Source organism: Saccostrea echinata, unplaced genomic scaffold (genome assembly GCF_033153115.1).
Source record: "Saccostrea echinata isolate AGI-Se365-2 ecotype Australia unplaced genomic scaffold, CSIRO_AGI_Sech_v1 ptg000030l, whole genome shotgun sequence".
NCBI lineage: Eukaryota > Metazoa > Mollusca > Bivalvia > Ostreida > Ostreidae > Saccostrea > Saccostrea echinata.
In genome coordinates this window covers 7,471,442-7,487,177 of record NW_026889779.1, presented here as the reverse complement: position 1 = coordinate 7,487,177, position 15,736 = coordinate 7,471,442, and the positions used below count along the sequence as shown (strand labels likewise).

The following is a 15,736-nucleotide window of genomic DNA, read 5'->3' as shown; positions in this document are numbered from 1 at the left end:
GATAAATTAAAAGTGTATACAAGTTTAGCAAACATAATTTACGAAAGCCAAAAAAAAATAAAAAGAAAAAACTCGAAAGGGGGGGGGGGATACCGACGCGCGTGAGTGAGTGCTGGATCTACCTTTCAGTTTGGTTCCTCTACATTCTTTTTTCAAACATGAAGGTTATATGCCCCCTTTCTTACATTTGTTTATTTCAATTTGGAGCATGTATGGACCGGTCGATGACATTGTCGGACATTTCTCCAAGAATACAACCTCCCCGACAGTGCTCCCCGAAACATTTTTGCTTCAAATACATTCCCATATATGTTTCTTATGTATCAAAATGTTTTGCACTAAATTCGTAGCTTACATTCAAAAAAAAGTCAGCAAGAGCTAAATTGAAAGGAATCAAATATAAATTAAATTTTGGGAAAAAATATTATATAATGCATCTCATAATTATAATTATTTAAATTGATAGATACCTGCACGTCCACCAGTTGCGATTGCTAAAAATTGGGTACTAAATCAACTTTCTGCAAAATCATCTGATTGGTTGAGAGATATATACCCAAAAACACATGTAAATTAGCGAGGTCATAAGAAAGGTCATGTCACAAGTCATTTAGAATACTCGTTTCCTACTGTATCGGAGATACAGGGCGGGGCCCGGCTCGAGCTATCGCTCTCGCCTTAAGCCCTGCCCTGTATCTCCGATACAGTAGGAAACTCGTACTCTAAATGTAACTTAGAGTATATCTTGTGAATTGATAATTGTACATGTATGTTCAGTCTTGACATGTCTAAGGAAAGGTGTATTTGTAAGGACCTTGAGGCATTAGCATATTACAGCATACTTCTGAAATCACAATTTTAATTGAATTTTTCTGAATAAATAGAAATGTTTTCTTTAGGTCTAAGCATCAAAATCTGGAATCACGAAAAAAATTCACATCCTGATACAGTCTTAGATTATAAGGAGCTGTGTACAAAGCCATTTCACAAGAGTGTACTTCTGAATAGCCCTTACCATACAAAGCTTTTAAAACATAACGCTTTGAAGTCCAATTTTTACATATAAATGATATTTACCTGACACTCTGTCTGGGGTGCAGAAAAATACTATTAAATACATAAACAAATACAGAGAGGAAGTAAAGCTAAGCACAATACTAAACCGTATACTAAGTGTAAACCACAGAGATCAAGGGACACGTTAAGATTATGGTAATACACACCATTTCAATTTGTTTTTAACAGGAAAGGATAGTGTAAATCAAATGTAGCATTTACAAATGAACAACTTTTTGTTATATCACACAGGAAACAGTACAACAAACTCATCCTTTTGGCATGACAAATTCTATATCAAAGAAATAATCACACTTAAAAACACAGCTAGAGAGGAAAATGTGTTGGTTAATGCAGAACTCTTGTTACAAATAGACAAATGTGTTGGTGGACACTGTGGACATGTCGGGGGTTTAGTGGTTCCGCCACTAATCGATGCTGTGGAATCTTCTGGAGTCATGCGCATTGGTGTTGTTCCCACAATTACGTCATTTCCCATTTCTTTCCCAAGTTGCAGGTCACACACAGAATAAAGCACTAATAATTTTTCAACGTCTATTCCTGAGTCGCCCCGTTTTTCCGCCATCAAGAAAAATTTAAGGTATTCCCAAATGTCTTCCTTTAAACATGGATGCTGTCTCAGTTTACGTATCGTATTCTTACATTCTTGTGTACAGATGTCAGGTCTGCACTTTGCTTGAATCTGTTCATAGAAAGAAAAAATGTACAGTAAAATAAATATGATTATGTCAAATTTTATTCCTTTTAATATGTTTTATGAATAGGCTTTATCATTTGTATGACCAGAAGAAGGAATGTCTATAAAGGCAAAGGATCTTGTGTTCTACCTTCTAAAGCCCGAAGTTCAAGGTCTCATGATAATGCAAGGGCAGATCATTGAGAGGGGGTATGTAATGAAAATAAAGCAAATTCAGAAGTTGGAAACATAATGATAAAAGACAGAAAGTAAGCGATTCTTTTCAATTTCAGACAATTCTGCAATTGGCAAAATCATCGAGTCCCAAAGAGAGAATAAATCGGAACTTACCACCTCCACAATTTTTTGAATGCCTTATACTGGTAGCGTCTTTGCAGACTTTAGCAATTACAAAGTTTTACACAGACTTACCTGAAATACCATGGCCAGTGTTGCAGGATTAGTCAGCGAAGTGAACTTCGGAATGTTACATCCTTTTACTCCGTCATCGAAGAGATTCGCCGTTTCCGGAAACATTGGGCACATAGACAGTGCTTTAAATGACAAGCACTTTTGGATCTTTGCTTTCTGCTTGGGATAATACTTTAAAAATGCAAAGCACATTTCATCATGTGTTCCTTTCCCAAAGAAAGTGGATTTTCGTACACCTTCTGAGCTAAATGTGCAAGTGGTTTTTAGTTCATCTCCGGGTTTTACGACGACAGGGACATCAAAACTGAAAAATAAAAATCAACTTATATATTCTGGCTACGTACTGTGTGCATTTGAAATAAGCATGTTAAGGTGCCTGTGTTTATATTGATAGTATGTGAATTCAAATAATCCAGAAAGAGATCGTAAGATTTTTTCCAAGTCAAGTCAAATACCAAATATTCAGCTGATTGTATGTTGACCATTAATAAACCGGTATATTCATTGGTTGAATTTTAGCCATGCAGGCAGATATATAGGATTTCCCATGGTTTGTGGTTGGATATGATTTTTTATCCATAGAGTTGTGTGTGTTTATCCCCGAGCCTTGGCGAGGGGATAAAAACACACAACGGGTTGGATAAAAGGAAATATTCAACTTTTAAGTTTATTGCGGTCAAATATCTATCAACTGTTTACTTCAGCTGAAGTGGTGGTAAGTTGACAATATAGTTTATCAGATTAGCCAATTTACTGTTAATTAACCGTTCACTAAAATTAAATTTTATATCACTGTCTACGCTAACTTGTTCAAAAATCAATTTCCGCCAAATATCGTACACGCTAAATATAATACATTTACAGTATTATAGAAGAACAAATAGATTGTTTTTATTTCTTTGTATTCAACTTTAAATAGAGCGTTTGTGTTATCCAGAGACCTATCCCGAAACTGTTTGAGGAACAAACGACAAAGTTCTGTGTATACTTCAGATGTGTATGACGTCATAATCACACAAAATTTTCAACGTAACAGTTAATGTGACGAAACACTTGAGTAAAGATGTCGGAGGTAAAGTTGTTTACATAACTACAATATTTCGAGATGCTTTTTTCCTTCATCGTAAGTTAAAAGTTAAAACTATAGGATATTTATAATTTTATAACAACTTTGTAGAAAATCATGGGAATGTTAGATTTTAGAGTCGAGAAAGTAAAGGGTGTGGTGAGTATTTTATGGCGATTTGTAAGTTCTATGCTGTTTGTTCCAACAATGAAATGGTAAAATATATTGTAACGATATTTGAGTATTGTCCTTCGCATCTAATTTTTTTTTTTTTTTGTAATTATTTTCAACTCATATTGATTACAATAGTATGAACTATCTTAATAAACTTTACAACTAATCGACATATTTATACTGAGTATTCCATATTTTGTCAACTCTTAGCTGAAAAATGAAATGCAGATATATTTGGAATTTGGTGTCCATCTTTCATATAGAATGTACATTGTATTGAACAATATTATTTGAATTGTAAAGTAGTCATCTCCTTACCTAGTAAACATTGCATATGTGTTATTATATTTATTTTAGGATGCAAAACTAGCCATTTTAAAGTTTCCATATAGTTGGGCGGATGAAGTGGAGAGGGAAGAGAAAATGATTGAGGTAAATGTGTTTGACACATCAGCTGTACTATGCTTGTAAGACACAATTAGAAATCTGAATTCCTATTTTTTTTTTTTATGAAAAACAGTATTTACCGTTAGATAATTCCTAGCAAACTATTAACAAAGAAAGAAAGAATAATAACTTTAATTTGTGTGAGGCGTATATTTATTTTCTAAAGTTTATTTATCTTGAATATTACATGTATCTTCTAGGAGTCAAAAGAACAATTGTTGAAACAAAACGAAGGCAAAGAAATGAATCACGGGGTGTTAGACGAGGACTTAAAGACCAGGTAGGCTTTGGACCCTATGATAGCAGCAAAAATTATTTGTACTTTGTACGCCAAAGATGCCAAAGCAAGCAGGTTGAAGTAAAATACAGACATACACTTTGATACTTTCCTCAATCTTTAATAATTTCTTTGCAGAGATACAATTTTGGATTTTGGAGAAGAGCCTGTCAAGGATATAGTAAGTAACCGTTTTGGCGATCTTTATGCTAAGGAATTTCAAGTTGTATTTAGAAATTACCAGATTGAAAAATATGATAAAATATAGAAGCCATCATAGAAGAGAATTCAATGCATATATGTTATATTTATTTTAGGATGCAAAACTAGCCATTTTAAAGTTTCCCTATAGTTGGGTGGATGAAGTGGAGAGGGAAGAGAAAATGATTGAGGTAAATGTATACGACACATCAGCTGTACGATGCTTGTAAGACACAATTAGAAAAATTTGGACCTTTCATTGTTATTAAAAATATTCTGAATTCCTATTGTTTGGTGAAATAAGTATTTACCGTTAGATAATTCCTAGCAAAATATAACAAAACAAACAAAGAATAGCAACTTTTATTTGTGTGAGGCGTATTTATTTTTTTAAATATGTAATTTAAAGTTTATTTATCTTGAATAATACCTTACAGGAGGCAAAAGAGCAAATGTTCGAACAAAAGGAAGGCAAAGAAATGAATCATGTGGTGTTAGACGAGGACTTTAAGACCAGGTAGGACTTGGACTTTGATAGAAGCAAAAATTATTTATACTTTGTATGCCGAAGATGCCGAAGCAAGCAGGTTGAAGTAAAATACAGACATACACTTTGATACTTTTCTCAATTTTTAATATTTTCTTTGCAGAGATACAATTTTGGATTTTGGAGAAGAGCCTGTCAAGGATATAGTAAGTAACTGTTTTGGTGACCTTTAAGTAATGGAATATCAAGTTGTATTTAGAAATTACCCAATGATACCCAGTGGAAAAATATGATAAAATACAGAAGCCATCGTACTGTTCACAAGAGAAAATTTATGAATGACGTTTTATATTGACATTTTCTAAGATTCTGAGAATGTTCAAGGATAAAACAGTCATTAAGTAGGATTTGGGTGGTCACTTGTATATCTTGAATTTCCATTTTCTTTTAAATTAATGCATTTTGAAATTATATTTTCAGGATGCTAAGCTAGATATTCTGAAGTTTTCGTATAATTGGGCGACAGAAGTTGAAGAACATGAAAGAAGAGTGAAGGTGTGTGTACTAAAATGTGTATTTTAATTCTTCATATGTCTCTGATATCTAGGGTTAAATTAAGATTGTCATATGACCTAAGTTTGTTTGCTGTTTGTAAAAAAAAAAAAAAAAACGAAGGAAATATACACCATATATCAGTGCCAAAAATATGTTTTGTTTTGCTTTTTTTTTTAAATACATGTATTACATTTATTAATTTTTGTTTAAGTTTGTTTTTTTAGTTGCAGAGGAACACTACAAATTTTGCTAAACATATGAATGGTCCAGCAAATATATAAATTTATATGCTTTTAAAGCCATTAAATTATTATAAAATTTTGTTCAGGGTATTCCTAAAATCTGTTTGACCTTATATTTTACAGGAGGCCCTGTCAAAAACTTTAAAGTCAGAGGACAACACAGAGAAAAACATTCAGGAAGCAAATGTAAAGAATGGGTCAAAAGAGAAGATGACTGAAAATCTGCAGAAAGTAATCTTGGAAGACCAGGCAAAGAGGACAGAACAGATTCAGAATCTTCTCGTAGAGGACAAGGCTCAAGAGAAGACAGAACAACATAAGACTCTTCTCCCAGAGGACAAGGCTCAGAGGACAGATTTTCTCCAAGGGAATGAGGCACAGAAGACAGAACAACTTCAGAATCATTTTCTCCCAGGGGACAAGACACAAAAGACAGAACAGCTTCAGAAACTTCTCCCAGGGGACATGGCACAAAAGACAGAACAGCTTCAGAAACTCCTCCCAGAGCACAAGATACTGAAGAAGAAAGAACTGCCTCAAAATCTCCCAATTGACAAGGCACAAGAAAAAACAGAACAGCTTCAGAATTTTCTCCCAAGAGACAAAGCACAAAAAACAACAGAACAGCTTCAGAATTTTCTCCCAAGGGACAAGGCACAAGAAACCACAGAACAGTTTCAGAATTTTCTCCCAAGAGACAAGGCACAAAAAACAACAGAACAGCTTCAGAATTTTCTCCCAAAGGACAAGGCACAGGGAAAGACAGAACAGCTACAGAATATTTTCCAAGGGGATGAGGCACAGACAAAGATGGATAGCAATTTTGGGTATTACATCTCTTACTTTCAAGTTTTGAATAACATTCTGGTGATTCAGGCAATGCATGTACCGGGTAGTAATGCAGTCTGATTAATTAATTATTAATAAATTTTATAGCTCTAATTCCTTTCTATCTTTATTTATATTTTCTTGAATCATTGCATAATTTTATGAGTTCTGAACAAAGCTTTATATATCATGCAGAACCTCCCAGACCCTCTCAATAATAAGAGACTGGCGACAGATAAAAATACAGAAGTGTATCAATATGGGAGACAACCAAGTGGCTTACAGGTACAACTCTATTGAAATACTGTAATTGGAGTGCAATGTCTTCAATATATTGAAAGTAAAAAAAAAAGATTTATGCTTAAATGAAAGTAATGAGCATGTTATTAATTTATTTTTACATGTATAAACATATCTATCACAAAATTAAATTCTTTTTCAGGCACTTATCGATGATGAGGTTGAAAATGAGGACCATTTCATTCCGAGAAGACTTTTTCTATTCAGGATAACCAAATTTAAGGTACATGTTTGTTAATATACTGGACAAGCCTTTCATGTGAATGTGATAAAGAACTTCAAACATTTTTAATCTTATTCAGATGTTTGATTATAGTATTTGATCATGAATTTGACACTGAAAGACTTCTTTTTCTCTTGATCTAGCATGAGGAGGAGAGAGTGATTGAAACATCTACAAAAACACTCAGTGCTCCTAACCCAACAAATGATCTTCATCAAACTTGTGTATCTCAAGAAACAATGGCAAGTTTATTATATATATACTTTTTTTAATTGGCATTTTATCATCATCAAAATAAAACTACTCAAGAAGCAAGATTTTATAAATAATTATTCTTACTTTTTTTTCATTTCAGGCAACTGTATCTATATGTTCAAAGAAAAATCTTCAAAGAAGAATTAAGAACTTCTTTGGTTTTAAATGAAATGACATACTCATGTAGTACATTCATAAGACTTATCTGTAATAATATTTCCTTAATTTGCCAATGTTATTGTTAAATATTATCATATATTAAATAATTTATTAATCATTTGTGACTTTTGTTATCATTTTAATTATTAATTATGAACTATGAAGACGTTTATTTCTTTATTCAGAGAAAAAAGAACCTCAGCAACTGGGACATTAAATATCTAACTTGGGCAATTAACGGGGCTATTTCTAAAGCGGATTTTTTTAAAATATGATTTTTTACCCCAAATTGTTCCTTTCAAGACAGACACAGTTTATATTTATATTCTCAATACTTTGATTCCCCATTCCTAATTATACATTGCGAGGACAAAATTGTCTGTTGGCGAAAAATAACGCTGTGGGTAATATCCACTCTATTATCATTGTCCAAGGGGACAGAAAAAAAACTTTCTCATCAAGCAAATTATTTGACGACTGACATACATTTGCAGAATACAAACGGTATAATTCCATGCCATGATGATTATTTAAAATTAGCTCGTTAACGCACGTTGCCTCATTCTAGATCTATCTCCGATCCTGTGACCCTGAGTTTTAGAAACAGTGTTGAAAATTCATCCTTTGTGTGTCTTATTCATATCGTTTGTGAAAAACTGATCTTCAAAAAACATCGTATCTTCTTGTTTCTACATGAATAGTATGTTGAAAATACTAAAGCACTAAAATTCATGTTTTTGCCGTGAAGGGTGGCACTGCGTTAAAATCATTGTCAATTGAAGGAAAATGTACATCAGCCAAAGATTGCCGTTTGTTTTTGAAAATGAGTAAGAAGAGAGATAAAAGTGAAAAAAAAATGCTGAATAGTATTCATTCAAATATTATTCTAAACCTAAACTATTATGGAGGTTGTGGGATTGGTGGTGGCGGGTGATGGAGGGGCATCCAACCTGTGCGTCTAAAAGTTAGGAAGTTTTAAAAATAATGCCATTAAATTCATGTTGACTATCCCAGATAGCAAGACTACATCGGGCCAACGTTGGTTGATGGTTGGTAGGTTGGTATAGTGTTGGCGTTGGGCGGTAAATGTTGGCCCAACATTGGCCCAACGGATGATATGTTGGCGTGAAAGCTGGTCCATCGCTGTTGGGTATGCGATGTTGGGCCAATGTTGGTCCATTGTAGTAAATGTTGGCATGAAACATGACCATTATATGTTGGGCATTTGATGTTGGCCCAACGTAGGTCCAACCAAGTAGATGTTGGCTTAAAACAAAGCCACTGTGTGTTGGGATGTAATGTTGGCCCAACATAGGGCCAACCAAGTAATTTTGACATGAAACACATGAAATGTGTGTTGGGTATGTAATGTTGGTCCAATGTTGGCCCAACGTAGTAAATTTTGATTATAATAAGGTATTGATATGACTTTCAAAGTTGGCCCAGCGTTGGTTCAACGGAGTGAATATTGGAATAAAAACAACTTTCATTAACATACATGTTGGTGATCTGTTTATTACACATATTAAATTTGTATCTTTTAGAACCACTTAAGATTCTTTCAATAGAGACATCTCATCTTTCGTTAAAATATGATGAACGAGGGATTATCTTAATAGCCCATTTATTAATAATTTACAGTGTATGTGTTAATAAAAACGAAAACTTATTCCAGAATCTTATTTGTGAAAATAAGATTTTTAATACTGATTTATGTTTGTAATTTGTGTCCGAGACCATTGCAAATACATGTAGAAGTTTTAATTATTCTGCACAGTATATAATTTTGTAGATTCTATATTTAGCATCATGTAACTTAAAGTGCTGAATTTTAGAGCTCCAAATAATTAGGTCAGTGGTGAAATCCACTGGCTCAGCAGGTGACTGGCCGGTTTCCTAGGAAACAGGCATCCTAATCAGCTCTGTTTCGTTAACTCGGAGTGGTCACATCTTATCACTTGCAACACTTGAACAAAGCATATACATGTGCGTGTCCGTTTTGTATTGCAAGAAAGAGAAAATGGATTGTTTTAGCCCTTGAAATGTAAGTATAGTCGTTTTAGGTGTGATTGATAGAATTTTATCTCTGTGAAAATTTTAACTTGAGCATAGTTTGTACAATTGAACAAAGTATTCAAGAATTGCAATTTTCAAAAATATGCATGTATATTTACTAGTAATCTGGTTAAGTTATAACTTATAAGTAGTAAGTGACATCATTTTTTTATATCATTTATAGCATCTGGAGGGGAGAAAACCCTTTGTGTTACAAGACCATTGATGTTTGGAATTTAATGGACAGTGAGTGATTTATCTCAATTATCAGTGTGAGAGCATGGATTTTACAGACAAAGAAACAAGAACAGCCCGAACAGGAAAAAAGGATTGAATGGTTCAGAAGTAATATGGACAGGAGAACATTCCAAAGTTTCACAAATTTGAACACTGGGACTCTTATTCTAGAGGAATATTATGCAGTGACTGAAGTGATATGGGATAGACTTGAGAAAACATTGAACTACCTTTTATTTCCCTCTGTTGATTTCATTCCATAGGAGTGACAAAAAAATAAAACATTTGTTTGAGGAATAAGCTAATTTTCCATGCAGGATTTATTCAATCGTGTTTTACTCGTAATTACGGAAATAAAAAGGTTACAGGAATTCATATTGTTGAACTAAAATAATTCAATCGCCGATCATTTGCCAACATGTTTATAGAACGTAGGGCCAACGTTGGTCCAACATTCATTCTTAGCTTTAAAAAAAATTGAACCAACATTGGGCCAACAGGAAGTTAAACGTTGGGCCATTGTTGGGCCAATGCCAGATAACCAACCATCGAATGTTGGCCCAACGTCGAGCCAACTTGTTGGTTGAACGTAGGGCCGATGAGCAAGATGATGTTGGGCCAACGCATAAAACTGACAGAGGGCCAACATAATTTTCACCGTTGGGCTTGCGTTGGCCCAACGTAAGCTTGCTATCTGGGATATTATAAGAGTACTAGTACAGTCAAAACTGTCTTAGCGGCCACTCGAAATCAACGGCCACTCGCGTAGCGACCACTTTCAGTTCCCCCGACGTTTTTTTTTCCTGTCAATTGAAGGAAAATGTACATACGTATGTTAAATACTAGTACATGTAGATACTGACCTATTCTGTGCAGGATTATTGTAGGAGTATTGTGTGTCGTTTGTTAAGACACCTATACGTTTTCCGTTTCTAAAATGTTCTACGTTCTGTTTTTTTCCTGTGGGAAAAAAATTCATGTGAATTAACTTTCAATTACTTTTATAAAAAACTGTCCATCAATTACAAGTTTAGAAAAAAAATCACAACTGTATCATACTTACCAAGTAGATGCATGTGATTGAAAGCTCCGATAACATTGAGATTGTCTTCGAAAATTTTGGATGTACACTCTGAGGTACAGACTCCACTCACGGCCACCTCCGGCATCTGTGGAGGAATTTCCAAGAACATCTGGCCTACCCATAAGGTTCCAGCGTCATGTTGACGGAGGGTTGTGGTGTAAAAAATCCTCATCCCTGAACCGTCGTGGTAATCAGATCTCTCCTGTTTGTTAGTCCAGTGCATCTAGAATATGATCGGAACACTCCTTTAATCTATTATTAAACACTTCTTTAATTTATTTGTACTAGAGAAGTCCAATGTCAGTCTATTGCACAAAGGTATAAATAACTATCATTTTATGAAAAAATTACCTGCAATGCAATATGTCGATACCCGTTCTTGCCAAACCGGAAACCTGCGTCACGGTGCATGCATTCTCCCTCTAACCCCACCTGCCATAATCCAAGTAACTCCCTACACTCAAGGGACGCCTCCATACCGCATTCATAAGGTGTGTTCAATTTTGGAACAGCATCACCTGTAAATATTCATGTCATTCACTGTTGAATGAACAGTCATCCACGAGTTTTTGGCCAAAATAGTTTGAAAGAGATTATGTTTCTCATGCATATTTGTTTGTCTGTCAACAATAGATACCTCAAAAAATTTAATATTATTAAAATATTAGAATTTTTTCCTTGGGGTAAGAAAAATAGATTAGATTTGGAATATGATTCAGTTGAAGATGTTGCATGGTTTTCCAAATCTTTGTACCACGTATATTCATCATAAATGACTGAAGGAAAACATTCAAATATGTATGCATAGCTTATCTTTAATATGGTTTTCGTTTATGAGTACACAATTTTTTAGGTTTTATGGAGGTTTACCTTGACAGCCATACAGTAGCATATGATGCATCACGTGATCATTGTCTATGAGGGGTGTGTTAGCGACCATGTGATGGTCTCCCACTTCCGGAACTTCCACCACCATACACGTGTAAGTCGTCTTCTTAGCAGGAACTTTCCGCCGAGGAAACTTTATGTCAAAATACTGTGTTTCTGAAATAGATGTCATAGGTGCAAGTTTTAAAATCGAACCAAAGTTCTGAACATATTACAATTTCAGTATCTTAAATTACGTATAATGAAGTACATGTAAAAGCCAAAATATATTAAAGTACAGTATTTTATCTTTTTCAAAAAATATATACATGTATAAACATGTAGAACTTTGTCTTAGAACAACAGGACCATGAGTTCAGATTGTAAGACGATTAAAGTGTTAAGGTCATAGGATACCCAAAATCCGGAGAAAGGTGGTTTTTATAATAACGTTGTATTTTATTGTTTTAGATTCAAATCAATTAGTTACATGGTAAAATTAAAGAAAAATTATTATTAATTTGGGGGATTTCAATTTAATCACATTTTTTAATTGAATTTCAATATAGATGCAAAAGAGTATTTTAGGGGAGAATACAAAAATAAGGTAGGCTTGATAGGAAAAAAATCGTGATAAATGTGTTCTGGATATTAGAATATATATGTACAAACTGTTTTACAAATTCCTGTAAGATATATTTTGAGTATCTTATATCCTTACCTGGATCATTTAAAGCATCGCATTCAAAATCATTCTTTTTGCAAATAAGCCATTCATTTTTGCCTTTACATTTTTCGTCATCCAATGGCTCACACACTCCTACGAAAATCATAACCAATCATAAAAGAACATTACCACAAACGTGTTTACGTCACATTAATTACGATTATGAATCACGAAGAGAGGGTGGTTGTTAATCGATTATCAGTTACCTGGATGACTAACTGGGGTGCTTGGTAATGGCTGACCCTGGCTCCAAGTGCAGTTTGGGTCCCCTAGTTCTTCACCATTACTCCTCCCGTCCCCATCAGAATCTGCCTGACAAAGTGCTTCAGTCCAAGTCTGCAACACAGAGAGCATACTTTGTTGATATCAATGTCCCTATTTTCGTCGACATAAAAATATTTATGCCTCTCTTTGGAAACAATTTTCTTTTTATTTATATCGTAGAGGTTTTGTTTATGTTTACCATTCCAAGCGCAGCAAAGTCGTTTCCGAAGGGGTTCCTCTCATGTCCCCCATTAGGATTAGCATGACCCACAGCAGACCATTCCTTGTCTTTACAAGGATGGGGCACATTCTCTCCGTTTGGAATCTGGCTCTGAAATTGGGGGAACGAAACAACAGCCCGAGCGATGTATACTACTAGTAGGAATACCCATCTGTCAAAAATATCATAATATCCATATGTAATAGGTGGAAAACACTTGTACAATTAATGTAACTTGGGTTTAATGTGATGTAACAACTGCGATTTATCATGTTTTCAACAATCTGCAGACACTTGGTCCGGTAAAACTGAACATTATTTGTTCTTATATCAAGACTAACTTTGAACGATTTTTTTAGCCTTAGTACATCGTCGCAAGCCACGGGTTGGACTCAAAACGGCTTGCGACGATGGTCTTGGTGAAGCGATTCATTTTACTTAGTCTTGTAACAAATTTTACATCAAATAAAAAAAGGGAAAAGAAAAACAGCGATTAAAAATAAGTTTAAAAAACAGAGAAAAGTAAGAAAACTATGTCGCAAATATTTGTTTGTGGCTTACAATACATTTATGACAAAACACTATCTTGATAAACTACGATATTGAATTAAATCGTAATACACAGTGTGTGTTGACATTGAGAATAATAAAGTAATATACTGATTCTGTTTGTTTTTATCTAATAAATAATGTCGAGTGAATTATGAAACAATAATTTATTTTAAGAAATTTACATGCAGAACTACATTGGGGGGGGGGGGGCTTTCTTTCTGAGTATAGTCTTACAGTCTTACGCTAATAAGGGAGTTTTCAATTAGATGCTGGTCCTCCACCCCACATACTTTTTGTTGCTGTTAGATGTAAGGTCAAACACTGGCAAAATCCAGCATTTGAAAAAAAAAAAATGTACCTAAAGGTTAGAGCTCCCCCCCCCCCTTTCCCACGAAATATGATATTCGAGATTGGCCAATTTATGTTGTTTTTTTTTCTTGTCAGATTCTTTCTGAAGGTTGCCCCCTCCCCTTACTTTAAAAATCGTTTGTTACGGGCCTGACATGTGATTTTAAAGATACACATATATCCCCCCCCCCCCTCGAAGACACAACTTATACAAAGGCAACTTAGCCATTTTGAACTTTTAATTCTTCTAATGAAAATAAAAAAGAAAGAAAGGCCATTTATTGCTTTGAATTTAAAGTATTTTTGTATACAAGACATCAGTTTATATTTTTGTTGAAAAAATGACAAAATTTACAAGAAATATGAAAATAAAGGAAATATACATGTAAAACTAGCCTTCTTATTTTTACAATAAAAGTTTACCCACCTTTTGCAAAAGAGAACCATGTTTGACAGTCGTACGGAAGTGACTGAGAAGCAGCTGTTCGTGTGTACCCCAGGGGCTGGCCATAACTGTGACCTAACAGGGTTACATGGAAGTCTGTAAAACCTTAGTCAATGAAAATAGCCATCAAAGGTATCTCTGTGTAATGTCCGTTTACTTGTGTATCTCGTGTTGACCATTTGATATACATACCTTGCATAATGAATACATGTATTTGGTAAAATAAGGATTTTTTAATGAAAAGAATGTAGAACTTTATTTATCATTAATTTCTTTTTAAGAGATCTTGATATTTACAAATTTTCAGAGAGGAACTAAAACATAATTACATGTATAGGCATTAAAGTACATTTACAGTCGTTGTTTGTCTTCATGAGTTTTTTTTTTTTTGGGGGGGGGGAGCTTATCCTTTTCAGTATGCGAAGTATAATGTTTTGTTTTGGATTTTCACAATAAAGTAAAAAAAAAAAGAATTGTGAAATGTCTCTTGATATCTCTGGCAGACACACGTTTATTTTGAATAAAAGCTCCATTAAAACATTCAATGGGGAAGAGGAGGGGGGGTTATAATATCTTGTTCAATGCTCTGTAATTAGCAACAATTCTAAAACTATGACTTTTATAAAATTAAAAGTATAATCTACAGATTTAAACTTTTAATGTAACACTTTCAGTACCGACCTGTAAGTTTCATTAAGTGACTTAATTTACTAGATTTTGTGAATACCAGTATCTGAGTTCCAAAGATTCAAATTAAGATATAATAAGACACAGTCGACAAATTCCCATACTAACAAACAAAGAAATACATTTTTTTTGTATTTATATCTCTACAAAAAATCATCTAAAGTAGGATTAAGTAGATTAAATATTTTATTGAAATGTACGTCATTCTACGTTTCATTGATGGAAGGGCCACTGCTCAAGAAATCTTTACAGGTGATATGCTTATTGTTGTTTACTGACTGATAAACAGTAATGGTTTTCTTAAGAAATAAAGGAGAAGATATTCAATTGATGTAAATATATCAATATAAATGTTTCCTTTGCAAATTTCGACTGGAAGGTTTGTTGTTTAACGTCCCTCTCGAGAAATTTTCACTCATATGGAGATGTCCACCACTTGCCGGTGGAGGGCTGCAAATTTTAACCTATGCTCGGTACTCAAGGCCATTGAGCAGTGAGGGATCTTTTTCGTGCCAACACCTACTGCGACACGGGACTTCGGTTTATGCAGTCTCATCCGAAGGACTGGTCTCCACGTCCTGCATTTGATTCGAACCCGCGACGTAAGGATCAATCCCTTACTCCGCGACACTAGAGCAGAAGTTCTAACCATTGCGCCACACGGGCGACCGTCTGGAAGGTTAAGTTTCCGGATTATTGACGTTCGGATAAATGAGGCTCTACTGTACAAGATTCAATGATACGACCTTATAACCTCAATCGTGTACATTTTGTCACTGCCCAAGATGATAAAGTAATAAAGACTTAGGGTTCTACAAGGTGAAAAGATGCATTTACTGAATAAATATGTT

At 34.3% G+C, this 15,736-nt stretch overlaps 1 protein-coding gene across 1 annotated transcript; it reads right to left on the bottom strand.

The window, feature by feature from the left end:
- Window positions 1-1,296: 1,296 nt before the first annotated feature.
- Window positions 1,297-14,200, bottom strand: LOC133197187 (uncharacterized). The gene is made up of 10 exons (XM_061333087.1): window positions 14,181-14,200; window positions 12,833-13,025; window positions 12,576-12,705; window positions 12,364-12,462; window positions 11,646-11,819; window positions 11,127-11,293; window positions 10,755-10,998; window positions 10,555-10,651; window positions 2,186-2,489; window positions 1,297-1,759 (listed from the first exon to the last, which is right to left on the bottom strand). Exons 1-10 carry the CDS (start codon window positions 14,198-14,200, stop codon window positions 1,349-1,351), a joined length of 1,839 nt encoding a protein of 612 aa, XP_061189071.1. The 3' UTR covers window positions 1,297-1,348.
- Between the last annotated feature and the right edge of the window lie 1,536 nt (window positions 14,201-15,736).

Coding starts and splice junctions, on each gene's coding strand:
- LOC133197187 (XM_061333087.1), bottom strand. CDS start 14,200: ATGGTTCTCTTTTGCAAAAG. Junction 11,820..12,363: donor CGATGCTTTAAATGATCCAG/GTAAGGATATAA, acceptor CATCTATTTCAG/AAACACAGTATTTTGACATA. Junction 11,294..11,645: donor GCTACTGTATGGCTGTCAAG/GTAAACCTCCAT, acceptor GAATATTTACAG/GTGATGCTGTTCCAAAATTG.